This window comes from Lates calcarifer, linkage group LG9 (genome assembly GCF_001640805.2).
Source record: "Lates calcarifer isolate ASB-BC8 linkage group LG9, TLL_Latcal_v3, whole genome shotgun sequence".
NCBI classification, from domain to species: Eukaryota; Metazoa; Chordata; class Actinopteri; family Centropomidae; genus Lates; species Lates calcarifer.
The window spans coordinates 10,791,168-10,808,454 of NC_066841.1; the positions used below are offsets into that span (position 1 = coordinate 10,791,168).

The 17,287-nt window shown below is 41.6% G+C and overlaps 1 protein-coding gene across 3 annotated transcripts in view; it reads right to left on the reverse strand.

The window, feature by feature from the left end:
- The window catches only part of unc5cb (unc-5 netrin receptor Cb), a 108,520-nt gene that overhangs the window by 12,242 nt on the left and 78,991 nt on the right, over positions 1 to 17,287 (reverse strand). Inside the window, exons 5-9 of one of the 3 annotated variants that reach the window (XM_018685217.2) lie at positions 10,542 to 10,722; positions 8,408 to 8,575; positions 7,978 to 8,142; positions 4,029 to 4,085; positions 1,044 to 1,235 (exon numbers count right to left, since the gene is read on the reverse strand). In XM_018685217.2, the coding sequence (XP_018540733.1) occupies positions 1,044 to 1,235; positions 4,029 to 4,085; positions 7,978 to 8,142; positions 8,408 to 8,575; positions 10,542 to 10,722 (763 nt within the window). The remainder of the gene's footprint in view (positions 1 to 1,043; positions 1,236 to 4,028; positions 4,086 to 7,977; positions 8,143 to 8,407; positions 8,576 to 10,541; positions 10,723 to 17,287) is intronic. The other 2 variants (XM_018685218.2, XM_018685219.2) reach the window with 2 other exon arrangements.

Sequence of the window (17,287 nt, forward strand, 5' to 3'; positions counted from 1 at the left end):
GCACCAAGTTTCTAAATGATGCAGATGTCAATGAAAGTCATAAAAGTTGTTCAAAAATAAGAGATTGCCAGAATAATGAGTTACTGTCTGTACCACCACTGTTAGTAGTAGTAAGTATTGGTAGTGGTAATATCATAAATGCTGTATAAATTATAAATTCCAACTAGTACTGTTATGTATTCAAAGATGTGAGAAGATGTACTTTTTCCATCAATGACCATGACCACGTCCTTTACACAAAATGGGATTTGATGTGTTTTCAGACCCTGTCTTCAGTCATCTGGTTCTGTCATCTAATAATTTGGACAGCAGGGGGCTAACATCAATATAATTATTAATATATTCATAAAGATAGCCTAATTATTTTATAAAAGAGTTTGGTTCTAAATACCAATTGAGCCACCCAAGCAATTATTTGTGGAAACCATCCCTCTGAATTTTACTTATTTTAAATTTTTACTTTCTAGTCTCTGCTGTCTTTTTTTTTTTCCTGTTTCCCAAACCCCAGACTATTTACAACACAATTACTGTGATCTGTCTGTTTCCCTGCTGTCTATTTGTCCAGCTCGCTGCCACCTGTCCCCATGCCCTGCGGTCTTACTTTCAAGTTCTGCGTCACCAGCCCAAATCCAATTACAGTTTAATATGCGACATACAGACTGGCCTTATTATGCCTTAATGAAGGGGCATAGTTTGGCCTCCCCATCACAATGTCAAGCATTTTAATAGTTTCATCACCTCAACTACACAAACACGCTGTCTGCGTTTCTCTCACAAACTCCCAGCTCATCTACAGTTAAAAGGGCACATTCACATCATCACTAACACGTGTGTGCTGCCAGACTAGCTGAGTCAAACATATCTCACCAGATTAATTCTGCTAATGCAAGTTTTTTGCTTTTGTTGTTAATTTTACAATTTTTTATATAGAAAAAAGAATCATATTAGTATCTGTAGCCACTTAAAAGTTTTGTATCATTACAAGTATCAAACGCATACACACAAAAGCACAAATACACACACACATCTCTCCCATGCCACACCTTTGCGGGCAGTCTTGATGCTGACTGGCTGGAAGCCTCCGTTGAGAGCAGAGGAATCGATGATGTCAGAGTCAAAGTCCCGGTGGTTCTTCCTGTAGATGAAGAGCGCCACGACGACAGAGATAACCAGGCACATGATCACCGCTATGACAATACCTACGTACAGAGCTACGTCGTCTGTACTGGGGGCCACTGGAGGGTGGGGGACGGGGGGATTCAGGGAGAAGAGACAAAAACACAGAGAGAAAAATAGTCTTTTAAGATCTCATAAGTTCATATCAATGGCGTTAAGCTTTTTTTCTCAATATGCAGGAGTTGTGATGAAGCCATTATCAGAGGACTAATATCCTGGTTTAAGATTGAGCCGGATATTAATAACCATCTACCGGGAAATAAATGCACACAGTATATCTCCTGTCTTTTTTTTTCCACTGTATTAAATGCTGTGGCATCAGTCTGGGTGTCAATGGACTGACATGGAACATTCTTAATTGTCAAAAGTGAAAAGGAGTAATGACGCACACACTTAGTTTGACACACAATAGTGAGTCTTTTTCACCTTCCAGCTTTACCTCCTCACATTCAATTTTCACTATTTTTTATTTAGTAAAGGAGACAGAAACACCTCTTACTCACAAAGAAATCTGCAAGAGACAAATACAAGAGTCTTAACTTGTGTGTACATGTTAGCGCTGACAGATTAGCACTTCTTGTAAGTGGCCATACTGTGTTGCTCACTTGCGTGGAAGTGCGGTTGTATACCATGCATCACAAAGATAACATTAAACAAGAAAATAAATATAATGATGATAAATCTGTGCACAAACATGCAATTAATAAGGACGGCTGCTCCATGCAACCCAATGACACACTGTCCTAACAAGCAGGCTCAGAAGTGAGATCAAAAGTCCTGAAGACGGAGATATAGATGTTTTCATCTTCAAATTACCGTGCTCTGTGTTGGAGTTCAGAGTCTGTCTCTGTCTTTGTTCTTACACACTGAAGATAAGATCTAGACATAGCTTGCATTTCTCAAATTGTCTTTCATCTCTGTCTCCCTCCCAGAGTCTTTCTGTCCACCTTCCAGTTGGAGAAACCTCTGTGATTACTAGGCCTGGCATGGATATAGTGGCTGTTAGAAACGCAGACTCAGACAGGCACTCATTACAGATCAGACCTTATAATGGATGCCTACTGACAGCCTGAACTCTCTGTGGTGCTTAGTGAAAAATGTCCTTCACTGTCACCAAGTTGACAAATGGGGAGAAACTCCTCTTTAGAGGGCATGTGTGAGCCTGTATGTGTGCATTGTTTAAGGTAAGAATACACATTGTACAGAGGGTTGTACAAAAAGTCAAACACTGCACATAAATGCATGCAAGAGAGAAGAAATATATTTTTTGATAAGGGAATATGTCTGTTTCTTAGATAATTTGAGTAGGCAAATGGCACAGAATCTACACCAGTAGATGGCAGCATCAGACATAAATCCATACACAGCATTTTAAGGACATGCATGATGGCAGAGTATTTGTGTAAATTAGCCTTGTGTGTCTCAGAGATACAGATGGCACTCAATCTGTCTCCTGCGTTCTCTTGCACGGAGGAGGATAAAGGAGTAGGGGAAGAAAAGCAAGAGCAGAGGGGCTTTTGTGACAACTGAAAGACACAAGTTGTATAATTTTTTATCACATATTTGACATAGTGAGTAAGTGCATAATTTCTTTTTCTCTAGTTATGACTTGATTTTTCCATATAAATAGGTTTTTAATGTGATTAAACTAGTACATTATTCAGTGCTTAGTTCTTCAAATCCATCATATTTCATGCTTTTAGAGAGAGAATCTCCTCTGAACTGAAATTGGGTATGACATTCCTTAGAACGACAGGATAAACATGGTGATTGTAAAAAAAAAAATAGCTGGTTTCTTCAGTTTAAGATGTACTGAATGGCCACAGTTAAAGAGGTCGGGGATTTAATACTGCAGTCATTTCAAAGGCTTTTTTTTCCCCTCGGTCCCCAGGAAGGACATGTGTGGCCAGGCCCTCTCTATTCAGCCTTAACAGAGACATCACATTATGGAGGAGTGTCAAGATACCTCCTCATATATGTTAGGGCTCTAATCCTTCTTCCAGCACAGACACGAACAGAAAACAGAGCAGGGACCCAATGATGAAAGTCTGAAAATGTAATTTCGCTGTGCTCCCTCTGCCAAGCTTCCCTGCAGTTATTTAACATATATCCCCTCAGTCGAACAATCTTCCATCCACGCTTTGATGATAAAGGCAGCAACCTGCTAAGTGTACGCATTAAAATGTATCACTTAGATTAATACATCCCTTTGAACATGAGCCATTGTCGGAAAGGGGAAAGTACAAGAAATGGAAATGAAAGGGATTATTGAACACTCCATTCTCTGTGAGGACGTAGAGATTTACAGAGGGTGGGTGAGCTACAGAGAGACCAGACTCTGTGCCTGAGCTGGCAGTGAGGCAAAGTGTCAAGATGAGGTTCATAAGGAACAACGGGGTAAAGGGCAGTGTCAGCTCTGAGTTACTGAATAGTAACATGGCTGTGAACAGGCAGCAAGCTAGCAGAGACGCATTATGAGAAAAGACAGAGCAGAAATGAAAAAAGGAAATGCCCTGTGGTGGTTATCATTAAGTTAGAAAAAAACAAAACAAAAAAAGCAGAACAGAATAGAAGATGGACAAGAAAGAACAATGGCAAACACATATTCTCATTCTGTTATGAACAAGATTTCTTCTTGTTTTGTTTTATGTTTTTAGTGCATAAAATAAGAAATGTTACTGTTTGCAAAGAAGAAACGTTTTCTAGTGATTTATCTGAGACTATGAGACTCATTGTGTACAACCTGGCAATGAAGTCCTTGCAAAAAACAGATCAGAGACAAAGAATGAGAGAGAGAATGTAGAAATCATGTAAAAAAAATAAATAAATGATAAAAAAAAACAATAACTCACATGAATTTCCCACATCACCCTTGTCTTTTGCCTCAGAGGACTTCTGATATAAGGAACCTTGAAGAGAGGAGAGGGATTGTGGATGGGTAGAGAGAGCAGGAGGAGGTAAGGAGTAGGGGGGAGGGGGTGGAGTGGGGAAGACGGAGGGAGAGGGATGATGAAAATCAAATTTAAGCCAACAGAAAAACAAACTCAACAAATGAGACAGCAACAAACTCATGAGTAGGAGTGATGACACTGGGAAGCGATCTTTCTTGATTTGGCCCCTCCTCTCCAGATCTGTGTATATAGAGTATAGAGATGGATGAGAAGAGCGTGGGGAGCGTTGGAGGGGGGGGGCAGGAGTGGGGGGCATGGAGGTTCTGTGAGGGAGCATCGTGATCCATCAACTGGGCTTAGTGCCTCAACAGCAGCAGCAGGACGGATGCTGGCAGGTGGGGTGGGGTGGGGGTGGAAGTGCTGATAAAGTGTGGGCTCCAGCAGAGTCAATAGAACCTACAGCCTTGCATCTGTCACCGGTAGGTGGATGGAGAGGGCGGCGCACGGGATAAAAGGAACGGTTACATTACAAGAGCAGGGAATGGAAAAAAAAGGTTGAAGGACAGAGATTTGGAGAAAAATCTTCAGCAAAGAAGGTTTCTGGCCTCCACTGGGTCTGCGGTTGGCTTTGTTGTGGCCAGGTAATATGTTGAAGTGAAGTGGAAAAGGCAGGCATCAATGGCAGCTGGGGATAGCGCACAAGTACACATAATATTCACTCTCCCTGGGACATCCATAAACAACTATACAAACAATGAAGTCCTTATTGGAGAGAGAGAGAGCCACAGGCAGACAAGTGGACCGACAGGAAAATCAATGGCTTGATAGATGGGGCTGGTGTGTACATGTAATCAGGCAGTAGGGAGGCCGGGCTGGAGCAGGGGGAGGTGACTGTCAGGGTCAGTCTAACTGATGGCCCATTTGAACCCATCCCATAGAGTTTCTGTTCATCCTGACTGAGTCTACAGTATTGCAGGGTAAAAGCACGCTTCAGTGGGTGGGCTCTGAGGGAAACCTCGACAGACAAAGATTATTCCTCACTGACAGCACAGAGCTGAGCAGGAAAAGGGGAGACATACAGGAAATCATTGTCTGTGTTTCAGTCATTACTTCTTTGAATATGGCAGACGTCCAACCTTCGGGAAATATACTGTCGTCTGGCAAAACTGATGTCATCATGTGAGTAGCTTAAGGTTCATTTTTGCATCTACTCCCTCTTAGTGGTGAATCTATATAAGCTGAAATTGATGATTCTGCTTCTTTACATTTAATCAAATCTTTGAAACCACTTGTAAATACAGACCAAATAACTTAATGTTCTTGGAAGCCTGAAGTGTTCCATTGTGATTTTCAAGTCTCTGTCGTTTGATAGCAATAAAGCATTTGCCCTTGCTGGAGTGTGTGCGCTCCCCTTTCTCTAGATCAATATGTCAAGAAAATGTCATGTCTGTGAGCAGGCTTACCAAAGGCTTGGAAAACAACATCAGAATCAAGGAAGACAGACCACAAAGGGAGTGCAAGACAGAGATTTAGACAGGTGAGCCTCAGTGAACTATGAGAACTATACTTGCGTGTTAAAGTTGGGAAGTTCTGTCTGAACAGGCAAAGTGCAACCTCTCTCGATCAATCTGTAGATACTTAACTCTGTTAAGTCCAACCCCCAAACTCCCTGACTGTCTAAATGTGATAAACAAGAGACAAAGTAAATTATAACACAACTCTTTTCTTTTTGACTCCAGTCAGTTGAGTTTTTACAGTGCACAGCAGTGGAGGTTGAGCACTGAGAGTTCTATTTCCAGCTCTGGTCGTATCAAATTCCTTTGCAAGATTTCTGCGATGGACTGCAATTGAAATGATTTAAATAAATTCAAACAACAGAAAATAAGATCAAGCTGCAACGGAATCCACAGACACGTGTTTGCTCAGATCCCAGCACTGCACTGGAGGGAGCAGATCAACGGTCCAAGGTGAGTTCAGATTGCACACAACTTCCATTCCCAATCATATTTGCCATAATGTGAGCTTTTAGATAATGGGCCGTTCTCCTAAACGCTAGTGGAAATGGTCATTAGCATTGACATAAGTGGCTTCACCCTCTTAGCTTCCAAAAAAAATCAATCCCTGAGATGATCCTAAATCTATATCATTACGGCTTTATATTCTCTACAAACTGACCATCAATCTACCAAGAACTAATGTGATAGGCTGAGTTGCAAAGGGCATGCAGTGGGGCGGGGAAGTGTGGGGTGAACATATGTTGTGCCGCAGAGGGAAATAAAATAAGATGAATAAGACAAATAATGATAGGTCCTCTTGTACATTGCTCCCTGATGTTTCTATACACTATAGACATATGACCTTGGCTATCATATCAGTTTATGCATTCCTCTGATGCTAACGTCAAACGTAATCACACTGAAGTTCATAGTTTCCTGTCAATCCTCACTCTCACATATGGACACACAGTACAGTATGTATTTACTTTGGGCAGAGACATGCAGATCCTTCAGCCATCTGTATCTAAACCTGCATACTGACTGCTGAAATCTGATGTCAAACATAACCTACGGTTCATCATGTCAGCATCATACTGCAGGTAGCAGTTTACAACTCCCCACAGTGCAGCAAAAGCTCAGATCAGCTGCAGACACTGACGGCCAGCTGTGTCAAATTCTAGACATCCAGCAGCCGAGCCTCTGTTATGTTATTAGTGTCACAATCACCATCTGTAGTGGATTATGCATACGATGGAGGCATCTGTGACAATGAGAGGGCCTAACACCTTCAAAGATGTTTATTGGAGAGGAATTTTATTAAACTAGACACAGGAGTTTAACTCAGTTACTGTGTAGTCTTTCCAGCTATCTCAGGCACTGAGCCTGTAATAGCAAGAAAACAAAGACTGTTTGAGCAAGTAGATGAAGTTCAGTATATCAAATACTTTACCCTGTAACTTCTTAATACTGCAGTGAACAACACACGTGCACACACGCGTGCATTGGAGCAACTGCGGCATGATTCCAATCTGTGAATGTATTATAAGGGAGAGGGAGCAGGACTGTTGGCCCAACTGAACTGCGTGGCTGTTTTTAACTCGATGGAAGAAAGAGAAGCAGAAAACAATTCACCGCCTGCAGAAAAATATCTGGCTGCACCACAAACTGGCTTTGGTCCTTTTTTTTGTTAGCAACAAAACAATAAAACTGAAAAATTGTGATTTATGAGAAGGAAATGCTGGTGTGTCCTGGAGACTTTGAAATCGTGGAAAGAGTAAATGATTATGTACAATACTTGCTCACTTTCCAACATATGTAATTGGCAGCTCAGGAAAAGGAGTAAGTCTACAGTGGTGCCACTATGTGGCTTCATGTTTCCTCTCATTTGACGTAAGGGACTAAGTTTTTAAATTAAGGTAGTAATCACAGCAGCCTGGTAGCTGTGACCCCCCTTATGTAATTACAATATAATCACTTATTATTATTTTAAATTTAACTCCTAAATGCTTAGCTTGTGACAAGGATAATTACTTAGAGTGCTTCCCCATGTGGCCAGGCCTTTTTTTTAAAACATGTACTTATATTTTCAGGAGAGCTGACACAGGAAAAGATGTGTGGTGGTTTCTGCTTTTATGTCACTTTTATCCAACAGTTTTTGTGTATTATGCATGTGCAAATAAAGAGAACCAGATCGAGTGCAGAAAGACAGAGAGAAAGGCGCTTTAGCAAGTCTTATTGTTTATGTATGAGCAAAGCGAAACAGAGTGAGTGAGAGACAGGGCGAGAGTGTTATGTGGGGATGTGAAACACAGCGTGATGATGAAAGAGCAGAGTGAAACTCATGGTCAAAGGGTAAAGAAATTTCTTTGGTTGGCAGGTCAGAGAGAGTAGCAGAGGATTAGTCGGGTACTCACTCTGCATGCACAGCCCATCGGTGCAGTTCTTGGACTGGAGTACCATGCCCTCACAGTCCTTTCCCCCGTTTTTAGGTGCTGGGGCGCTGCATTCTCTCCTCCTCCAGTGGGTGCACTCTGTCCCACAGGTGGACCACTTACTCCACTCTGTCCACAGGCCATCCACTACCGCACAACAGGCAGGACAGGACGAGGGCACAGTGAGTGAAATGGCGAATGAGGGGATGGAGACAAACGAGTGCACGAGTGGGTGAGCAGATGATCGAGACAACGAGAGATATGTGGGAGAGAGACACACGTAAGGGTGGAGGCACAAACAGAGCGAAATATGCAAACACAGAGTTGCATCATATTTTTTGTATTCAGTTTTTGTGCACCTAAACCCTTTCTACCCACTTATAAGTGGGTGGATTGTAATTTTATGGTGTACCTGGGCAGAGAGGACTACACGCCAGCTTCTGGATGCCTTGCCCTTCACAGATGGCGCCGCCGTTGAGTGGTGCTGGGTTGGTACAGCTGCGCGTGCGTTTCTGGTAACCACGGCCACAGCGGCTGTTACACACTGACCACTCTGTCCATGTCGACCATCCACCATTCACTGGAATATACGGTGATAAAACATGTTAAAATAGATATGATTCCTGTTTGTTTTCTCAGCTCTTATTTAGCTTAACTGCAATTTATATTGCATTTTTCAAAAACAAATTACAAAGTGCTTTATAAAAGGGTATAAAGCCAATAAAACATAAATCGGGGAGAAATAAAATACTTAAAAATAAGATGGCATTTAACAAATGATAATGACAATAACAGAAATGCAGTAAAACCACAGACAGACACAGAATTAAAACACATGTGGATTTGATTGGATTTTTCTTCAGTGAGCATTATCAGTACATGATTAACTGAAATCTCCTAAGTCTTGGACATCAATTTATCAATTTATAGTCATTTGCTCGTTATAAAATGTGTAGCGTTTTTGTGATTTGACCCTGAAATCTCAGGTCATTACTTTGCCACGCAGCCAGACAGTAAATTCTGGTCAGATTGCTGCATTTTCCATTCACTGATTCCTCCTAATGCCTCTCTTCCTCTCTCATCCATCTCTGTCAGCGACTAAATCCAGTGGAGAGTGACACCAGGGCTTGTGGCTGAGAACAAGTCTGTGGCATTTGAGATGGCGGAGCTGGGGCCCCTCGGAGCCTCCCGACTTTCAAATGTGACTTATGAGTGAAGCCCAAAATATTGGACTCTAGGGGAAGACCGCCAAAACCCCACATTTCTTTACTGTCTGCTCTCTTTCCTCCATGGATTACAGCTCTATCTTTTCTCTCCCTCTTTCTCTGCATCTCTCTGCCTGTCTTTTTTTTTTCTTTTTGTTGCCAGCTTGTGTTCCTGTTTCCAGTGTCCTTGTATTGGGCTGGGCTGGAAAGCACTGGGCTAAAAACACACTGCCTATCCTTTTCACTTTTTCATCACTGGTATCAGACACAACTCTCCCCCTTATCCTCTGGGTTTGTCATGCTGCTTTGCGAGGATGTGCGCTTTCGCATACAGCACAGCTGTGCATAAATGCACTAGCATCCCATTTTTGAAAAGGGGGATAAAGAAGCAAAGACAGCACAAACAGATGCAGTGGCTTGTGTTACTTTCTCTCAAGGATGAGTCGACATCAAAGCGGTTTTTCAACACTAAGTCCTAATAGACTGCGTTATTGACAGGAAAGCCTTGCGGAGACAGCGACCCTTGTCCCTGAAAACTGCTCTCTTGGATTTACAATTTGTGTTTCTACATCACACTTACATTGATCCCCCCATCGGCCACATTATTCTCAGTGCTCAACAAACAACAAGGCATTTCCTCTTCTTTCACTCTGACTGCACTGTACATACAACCTATGTGGATGAATTCAGTTTCTTGTGAAAGAGTTGTGGTTTTGAAGTTACTGAATTCCCGAAGGTAAATCCGCAGTATCATGAGGAGTTCTATCAAGCACAGGATGAACTCTGCTGGCCTCAGTTAACTGAGATATCAAGCCGGTAGTCCCTCCATACAGAAAAACAATATCTCGGGTTCAAAAGAGCATCTGTTTCATGTGTCATTTCCTCTGTCTTGAGCAGGCCCCCAGCAGGTCTTGAAGTTTAACTTCACAGCCATGCTGCGCAATAACAGTCGCGTTAGTTGATGTTAGGGAGACAGTGGATGAGTCTGTGTGAAACCACAGCGGGGGTCTCTTTAAGTACGGCTCAGCCACATCAGCACCTTGCTCGCAATTCAGAAAAATCACAAATCTTCCATTCCTCGCACACCTTCCGGCAGGAACAAAATGAGCGTGTGTTACACGCCACGGGAGAGAGAGGGATTTGCTTTATACAGAGTAACTTTGAAATTTGTTTTATTTTGAGCTCAAACTGACTTCTTATAGGAATTCAGCACTTTTCCACTGCAGGAGAGACTGACTTTACTTATCTCTCATGTGGCCAGTAAGGAGGATGAGTGTTTGCAGGTCAGGAAATGTGAGATTTATGTTGGATCTAACTGTTCGGTGTACGGTGATAATTTACCATAGACGATAACTGTGGCGGTGGTGCTGCGTCTCTTGGCCACAATGTTCTTAGCCACGCAGGTGTAGTTGGCAGTGTCAGAGAGGCGGGCCTGTTTGATGATCAGGTTGTGGTCGATGGTGATATAGAAGTTTCTGTCATCTGCAGGATCAATAACCTCCTCATTCTTTAACCACTCCACCTAAGAGGAAGAAGAAGAAGAAGGGAGCAAAACATGAAGAACAGACAGCTCAGACACAACAGAAGCGTTTTAAACACAAGATGTAAGAGTTGATATAAAACAGGTTGACCTCATTAAATTGGAGAAAAATCACAGCGTTTTAACAGCTATAGTTTTTCTCGTCTCTGCCTAACTTCTGAAACAACAGAGTGCCAGGATTAGAGCACAATTGTTTAAGTCTCTGAGGTCCTGCTACAAAAAGTCAATAGCTATCATGCGCTTTTTATTCTCCCCCTAGAACAAAGCACAACAGTCACAGCAGCGTCGTCAGACAGCAGAGACAGATAACTCTCCAAGATTCCTGAAGCTGAGAGGCTCTCTGACCTTTCCTTATGAGTTTCATATCCCTAAATGATACTGATATTGAACTCCAGGCACTATCGCAGAACAGGGGACCGTTTAGAGCCTTTATTTGTCTGTAAATCACCAAGATCCTTTTTCTCTTCAAGCGGTGTAAAGGTTTGGCGTTACAAAAGGAATAGCGCGTGCTGCCTCGCACCTCTGAAGCCACTTTGATTCAAAATATTTCCTGGTTCTCTGGTTTTCTTCAAAGAAGCTGTCCAGTCATGAGGAGGCCTGGCAAACAGCTAACTTCCTGTGTATTGTGATATCCCATGAGGAGAAAGGCCTGATAAGAGATAAGACACCAAGGAGCAGTAAAGGCAAAGATAAGCGGGATGTTTATAAAGGGTCTTTCTCATGAGAGATAAAGCAAAAGAAAAAAAAAGTGGGGCAATAACCTGATATGAGACCTGCTGAGACAAAACAGTCTGAGGGCTCACTGTTGTTGTTGGATTTCTTAAGAAACAACACAGAAGCAGCATGTAGTGGTGCAGAGATGCAGAGATGTATGACACATCGGCCATTGTTGTAAGACCAGCATTGTTAGAACTTTCTCAAAAGAGATGATGTGCCAATTGTGACATTCTCTGGGTTACACGCATCACCAGCTTCTCTAGTATCTGTGTTAGCTTGACATGGCACTTATCAAAGATGCCATCAGCGTCACACCTCTGCACGGCTGCCTGCTCCCTTATCCAGTGGGAACACTCAGAGGAGGCTGAGAAGAAAATATTTTCAAAACTTGACTCCACAGTTATCTCACACTTAACCTCTTCCAACCCGGCCCGACTTCAAATCTTATGCTCGCAACACTTTCCATTGCACCTCATAAGACACCAATCCCCATGATGAACTTGCATCTGAACAAACACTGGATGCAAACCTAATATCGGCATTCACAGCACACTCTCTGCGAGCGTGATGTATATTCTCTGCTGATTTGGTGCTTGGGAGCGTTTTCCTCCATAAACATGTATCAGCTGAATCAATCTCATGGAGCCAGGAAGGCTAGGATTCCCTCGCCAGCCATCTACCAGTTGAAATTAAACCTCTCTCTCACATGTGCGCGGTGCAATAAAGTGCAGCATGACACAGGTTTCAATGTATAGGAAACGCATTGCATCTGTCAGTCATTCTGAGACTGTTTTTAGAATCCGTCTTCATTCCGCCGCAAAAAGAAAAGAATGTCTTTATATCATATTTAATATATAACTAGATGCATAGTGAAAGCAGCTTTATTATTATACAAGTCAATGAAAACTCCAGCCTGAAGACACAAGAAACCAAATATCTAATCTGTGTTTGCAGCAGATGTGTTAGAATTACTGATATTTAGGCAGTGAGGGAAATCACTGTGTGACAAAATTGACAATTTTCTTTGTCATTTCATTGGTAATGTTAGTTCTCAGGTGTCAGTCTTTCTGCTTTTTGTGAACTAAAACTTACACAGGTAAAAACATATTCACAGGCAGAACAAATAATGATTCAATCTCAGTTTCAGAATAAAGTCTTTTCAATTTTTTTGATGATTACTCCAGGAATTCATAACAAAGCATGTTTATATTTAATAGGTGTATGTAATTAGGTATTTCAGTGCAGTCCAATGAACTGGCTTTTGTTTTAATTGTATTCCAACACATCTGTTTTGACATCTGCTGAGGTGACAGTTAGACATCTGCCATGACTTTAAGGACTGGAGCACCAGAGGAATTTACTAACCTGTAGCTCCTGGTGATAGCAAAGACATTTTCTCCCTGAGGTTTCAACTCTAAAAATGTCTTTTATTAAGTTACCATACTGTACACATACAGATATGGTAAGAACTCCTGCAGGCTACAGTGATCATGCAGCATGCATCAGTGTACACAGTATCTATTGAATAAGGGTTACATAGGTTTGCGTATGTGTGTGTTTTTGTGTTACCATCAATCTTTAATGCTGAATTAAACTAACAAATATGACAACATCACCAGAAAGCAGGACCACTCTGTTCAGAGAACAGATTTGACAGTGATATGACCACCATTTTGTGTGCTCTTTGTTCACTTTGTCATGATGAAAAGTGAGGGAACATAACTCCAATAAAACAAATGAAGATGATGCAAACGAGAGAAACAATGGTTTTGTTGACACGATAAATATTTTGTCTTTTAGTGCTCACATTGGGTGTGTGTGTATGTGTGTGTGTAGAGAGAGAGCACAGGGCACTGTGAAGTGAAAGGTCTGATCTTAGAATAGAGATTGACAGTTGATACAAAAAGGTGGTTATCCAATTTTGCACCAATCACAGAGGCAGCCTCTCCAAACGTACAGCGTTCAGATGTCAAGAGCACTTTTAAATGAGAAGGTAATTAAAAATTGAACAAAAGAGCTTTTCAGTGCAGATGGAAGGGTGGGAGGGAGACAGAGTGACGAGGGATAGAAAGTGGTAGAAACTCATGTCAGAAGTGGGAACGCGTGTGTGTGTGTGTGTGTGTGTGTGTGTGTGTGTGTGTGTGTGTGTGTGTGTGTGAGAGAGAGAGAGAGAGAGAGAGAGAGAGAGAGAGAGCAAAAGTGAGCAACAGTTAACCCATCATTTATTCTGTACAGACTATAATTAGGACTCATTAATAAAACCAGAGATGAAAAGGTAAGCCAATCTCTACACTATGCTCGTGAAAAGATTTCAAATGATTAAAATTCAGCACAAGACTACATCTAATACAGCACTTGTCCAACTTTCTCTCGTGCCAACAGACTTACACATGCACACAAAGATGCACAAGCTTGCACACACATGCAAACACACACGCACGCACACACATTCACTCACAGCTCGTTAGTGTCTGATTGGCAGCGAAACATCCGGAGAGGTAATTGGCACATTTCTTGTCATTAACGAAGGGAAATTGCCACATGTCAGCTGTCATAAAGAGAGGGAGTCTTCCTGTCTGGTTGGAAACAACAGAGTGACAGAGAGACAGACAGGAAGACAGACACATAAACCTGGGGAGGAAGAGAAGGAGATGGACAAAAAGAGAGACAGGTAGACACGAGACAGAGAGAAGACAGATGACAGAGAAGGAAAGTAGGTGCACATGCGGGGGGGGCAGTCACTGGGGTACCAAAATATATATAAAACATCACCACTGACAGAAAAAGATGGACAAGAAAGAATAAAGATGTGGGAAATGGAGGAAAAAGGTTGCAAAGAGATGAATTTGTATTGAGGAGGTGAAGACTTTGAATGAGGGAGAAGGGAAAGGGAATGACTAAAGTGAAAGGTAAACAAAGAAGAAAGACATCCAACCGAGAGGAGACGATTTTTTCATCTTTTGAGCTCTGGAAAGTTCACAGAGCAGGATATATAGGATGGCACTGAGAAGACAGGTTAGAGAAAGAGATATGTCAATGGACGAGCTATACAGCATGGAGGAGGAAATCAATTTTAGAGACAAATCAGTGACATATGTGTGTATGTGAAGTGAAGAAATATGTGCCATGGTCAAGCAGACAGAGGAGTTCAGAAGTAATCTTGACTCTAGATGCAATGGCACTGCCATTCTCACAGTCTGAACCTGGATCCCATTTTTGTTAAGCGTTTTATTGCATTTTATTGCATTTAGTTTTTAATGGATTTAATGCATTTTAGGCTGAAAGTTGAAATTTGGGAAATACCACATGACCACAATGTATCAACAAAAGCCATAGCAAGGTGTAGATATAGTAAAGCAGGCATTAATTCCAGTTTGTTTCTATTATTACAGACATTTCCTGTTGAAATGAAACATTACATGTTGAGGGATGAGTCAAGAATAAACATATCATTGAACATATCAGAAAAGTGTGATTTTTCATTGACTTGAGAATTGAAGATGATTTTGTCATCCAGACATTTTACTGAAGTCTTCCTGTTTTCCAGGAAGTAACAGTTTTCCAATTTTCTGTTATCTTTAAAATAAAATAACAGCAGACTGACATATTTCATATACTATAAAGTTCATATTGATAAACCTGTTAGCAAACAGCCACTTATCTACACATCAAGCAGATATGGATCAGCCATTAGCATTTATTTGTATCCAACTCACTAATGTAAGTCCAATATTTACTTTACTTTACCACCAACTCCTGAGAATATATCTGTCTCTTTAGCCACTATATGTTCCACTATGTTCACCAGGTGTTTGCTAACTTAGTCTAGCTGCTGTTTGGTGCTGGGCAGGTAGCATACATTGGGTTTTTAGAACTTTGCTGAAAACAGCTGCTTGATTCAGCTGTAAAATGATGCTGATGAAAGTGATGAGTGTGAACTAAAACAGTATGTTTCACCAAAATAATGAGCTGACAGCTCAGTAACACACAGGAGAACTGCAAAGTCTGGTGTTAATTCTCTGTGAGTTAAGCCATGTGATCCATGGTTATTATTAAAAATACTGACTACAGATGCCTGAGCCTATTTCCTTTTTATTATTTTCCAAGCTATTTTTCACATGTATATACATCTAACATCACATTTTGAACTGTAAACAGGGTCAGGGCAACTGCCCCCACACATTTAGCCCTCGGGTCTTTTGACGGACCCACCATGATTGTCTGTGTTCTTTTAAAGAATCCAGAATAAAGATGCAGCTTCAGTGTCCTTCCACTGTCACTCGTTCTCCCACTAGAACACATAGCCGACTGCAGACCTGGCTACAGCAGCAATGTAGGAGTAACCACTGAGTGGGATGTTTCTGCGCACTGCCAGGGTGTGCCAGCACAACACTAATTAGCTCAATATACAGAACACACTGTATACAATCCTCTCACTTGTTAAGAACCAGTGCAAGGCAAAACCATTCATTACTCATCGCTGTTGTGTCAAAAATAGAAGGTACAGCAGAGTATGGGGGTGGAAAGGGGTGTGAAAAGCAAGAACGGGGAGGAAAAAAATGTTCCACAGCAATGTGCGAGACTCCTCTACAGAGAAGTCATTATGAGCTCTCCTGCTTCTCCACGTGAAGTCTGAATATCTATCCAGCGTAATTTATTCATTTGCCTATATATCCGCTCTAGGCTTGAATGGCACACCTGGAGAATGAGCCACAAAAGGTTACAAACTGATTATTCAATCATTCACTACGAGACAACAAGCCATATGCTCTGCATCTGCCTGCATGACAAGTATGGAAATGTGAGCTGTATAAATATTAACAAGCTGAAATGCACAAAGGTGTGATATCTTGAGATGTGATTTGAAAAATGTTTGTACGTGTGCATATGCCGGTACTACGCTGTGTGTGTGTGTTTGTGTGAGGGTGTATGAGCAGGAGGTGGAATGGGAAGGGTTAGGGAGGAGGAGGTTAGGTAACAGAGAGGTGGAGTTGGAGCGGTTACTACAGTAGGTGTTCGCATAGAAGACGGATGACCGAGACTCGAGCCAGGAGTAATGACCTCCTCCAACTCAGTCCTGCCTAAAGCTCTGCACAGTCTGCTGAAGGAGAACAGCCATTTCTTAAACTAGCTCCAAGGACAGCAAGACACTTCACCTCTGTAACACAGCTCTTTCTGTTTTCCCTTGCACACTTCACATGCCTCTTAAAATATGATTCCTACAATCACTCATCATGATTACAAGTGACATAATGCTTGGGGGAGGTTATGTTTTCCCTACTGTCTTTTTGTCTGTTTGTTGGGGAGATACATAAAAAATGATGTGTTTAAAAATTGGTGTATAAACCATCTTTGGTCCAACAAATAGGTGATTATATTTCCATGGCGATGATGTGACTATGGGAATTGTGCCATTATACTGTACATTTTGTTTTTAAGCCAGAATGGTTTGATTTATTCATGTGTGGGTGGACAAGTCTGAATTTACAACTTGACTGCAGAGAGGAATGGCACTCGCATGCTATTTTATGTGAAAAATGAAATAATAAACCAGTATAAACCAGTCGAACAGTATAACCCATTGTTGAGACTTTGCAAGATGGGAGAAGTGTGTGATACACTGTGCACGCATTGCTTAGTCTCCCCGAGTCTCCCCTGGCCTTTAAAAAGGCTTAGATGATAACTCCACCAAGTGGGAGGGTTTTTGTACTGTGATAGAGGTCAGAACTCTCGGTATACAATCCAGCAGAAAGGATAAAAATGCTGGAACCGATTCACAAGCTCAGCGCAAACAGCTCAAAAACCATTTTAAAGTGATAAAGAAACAGTT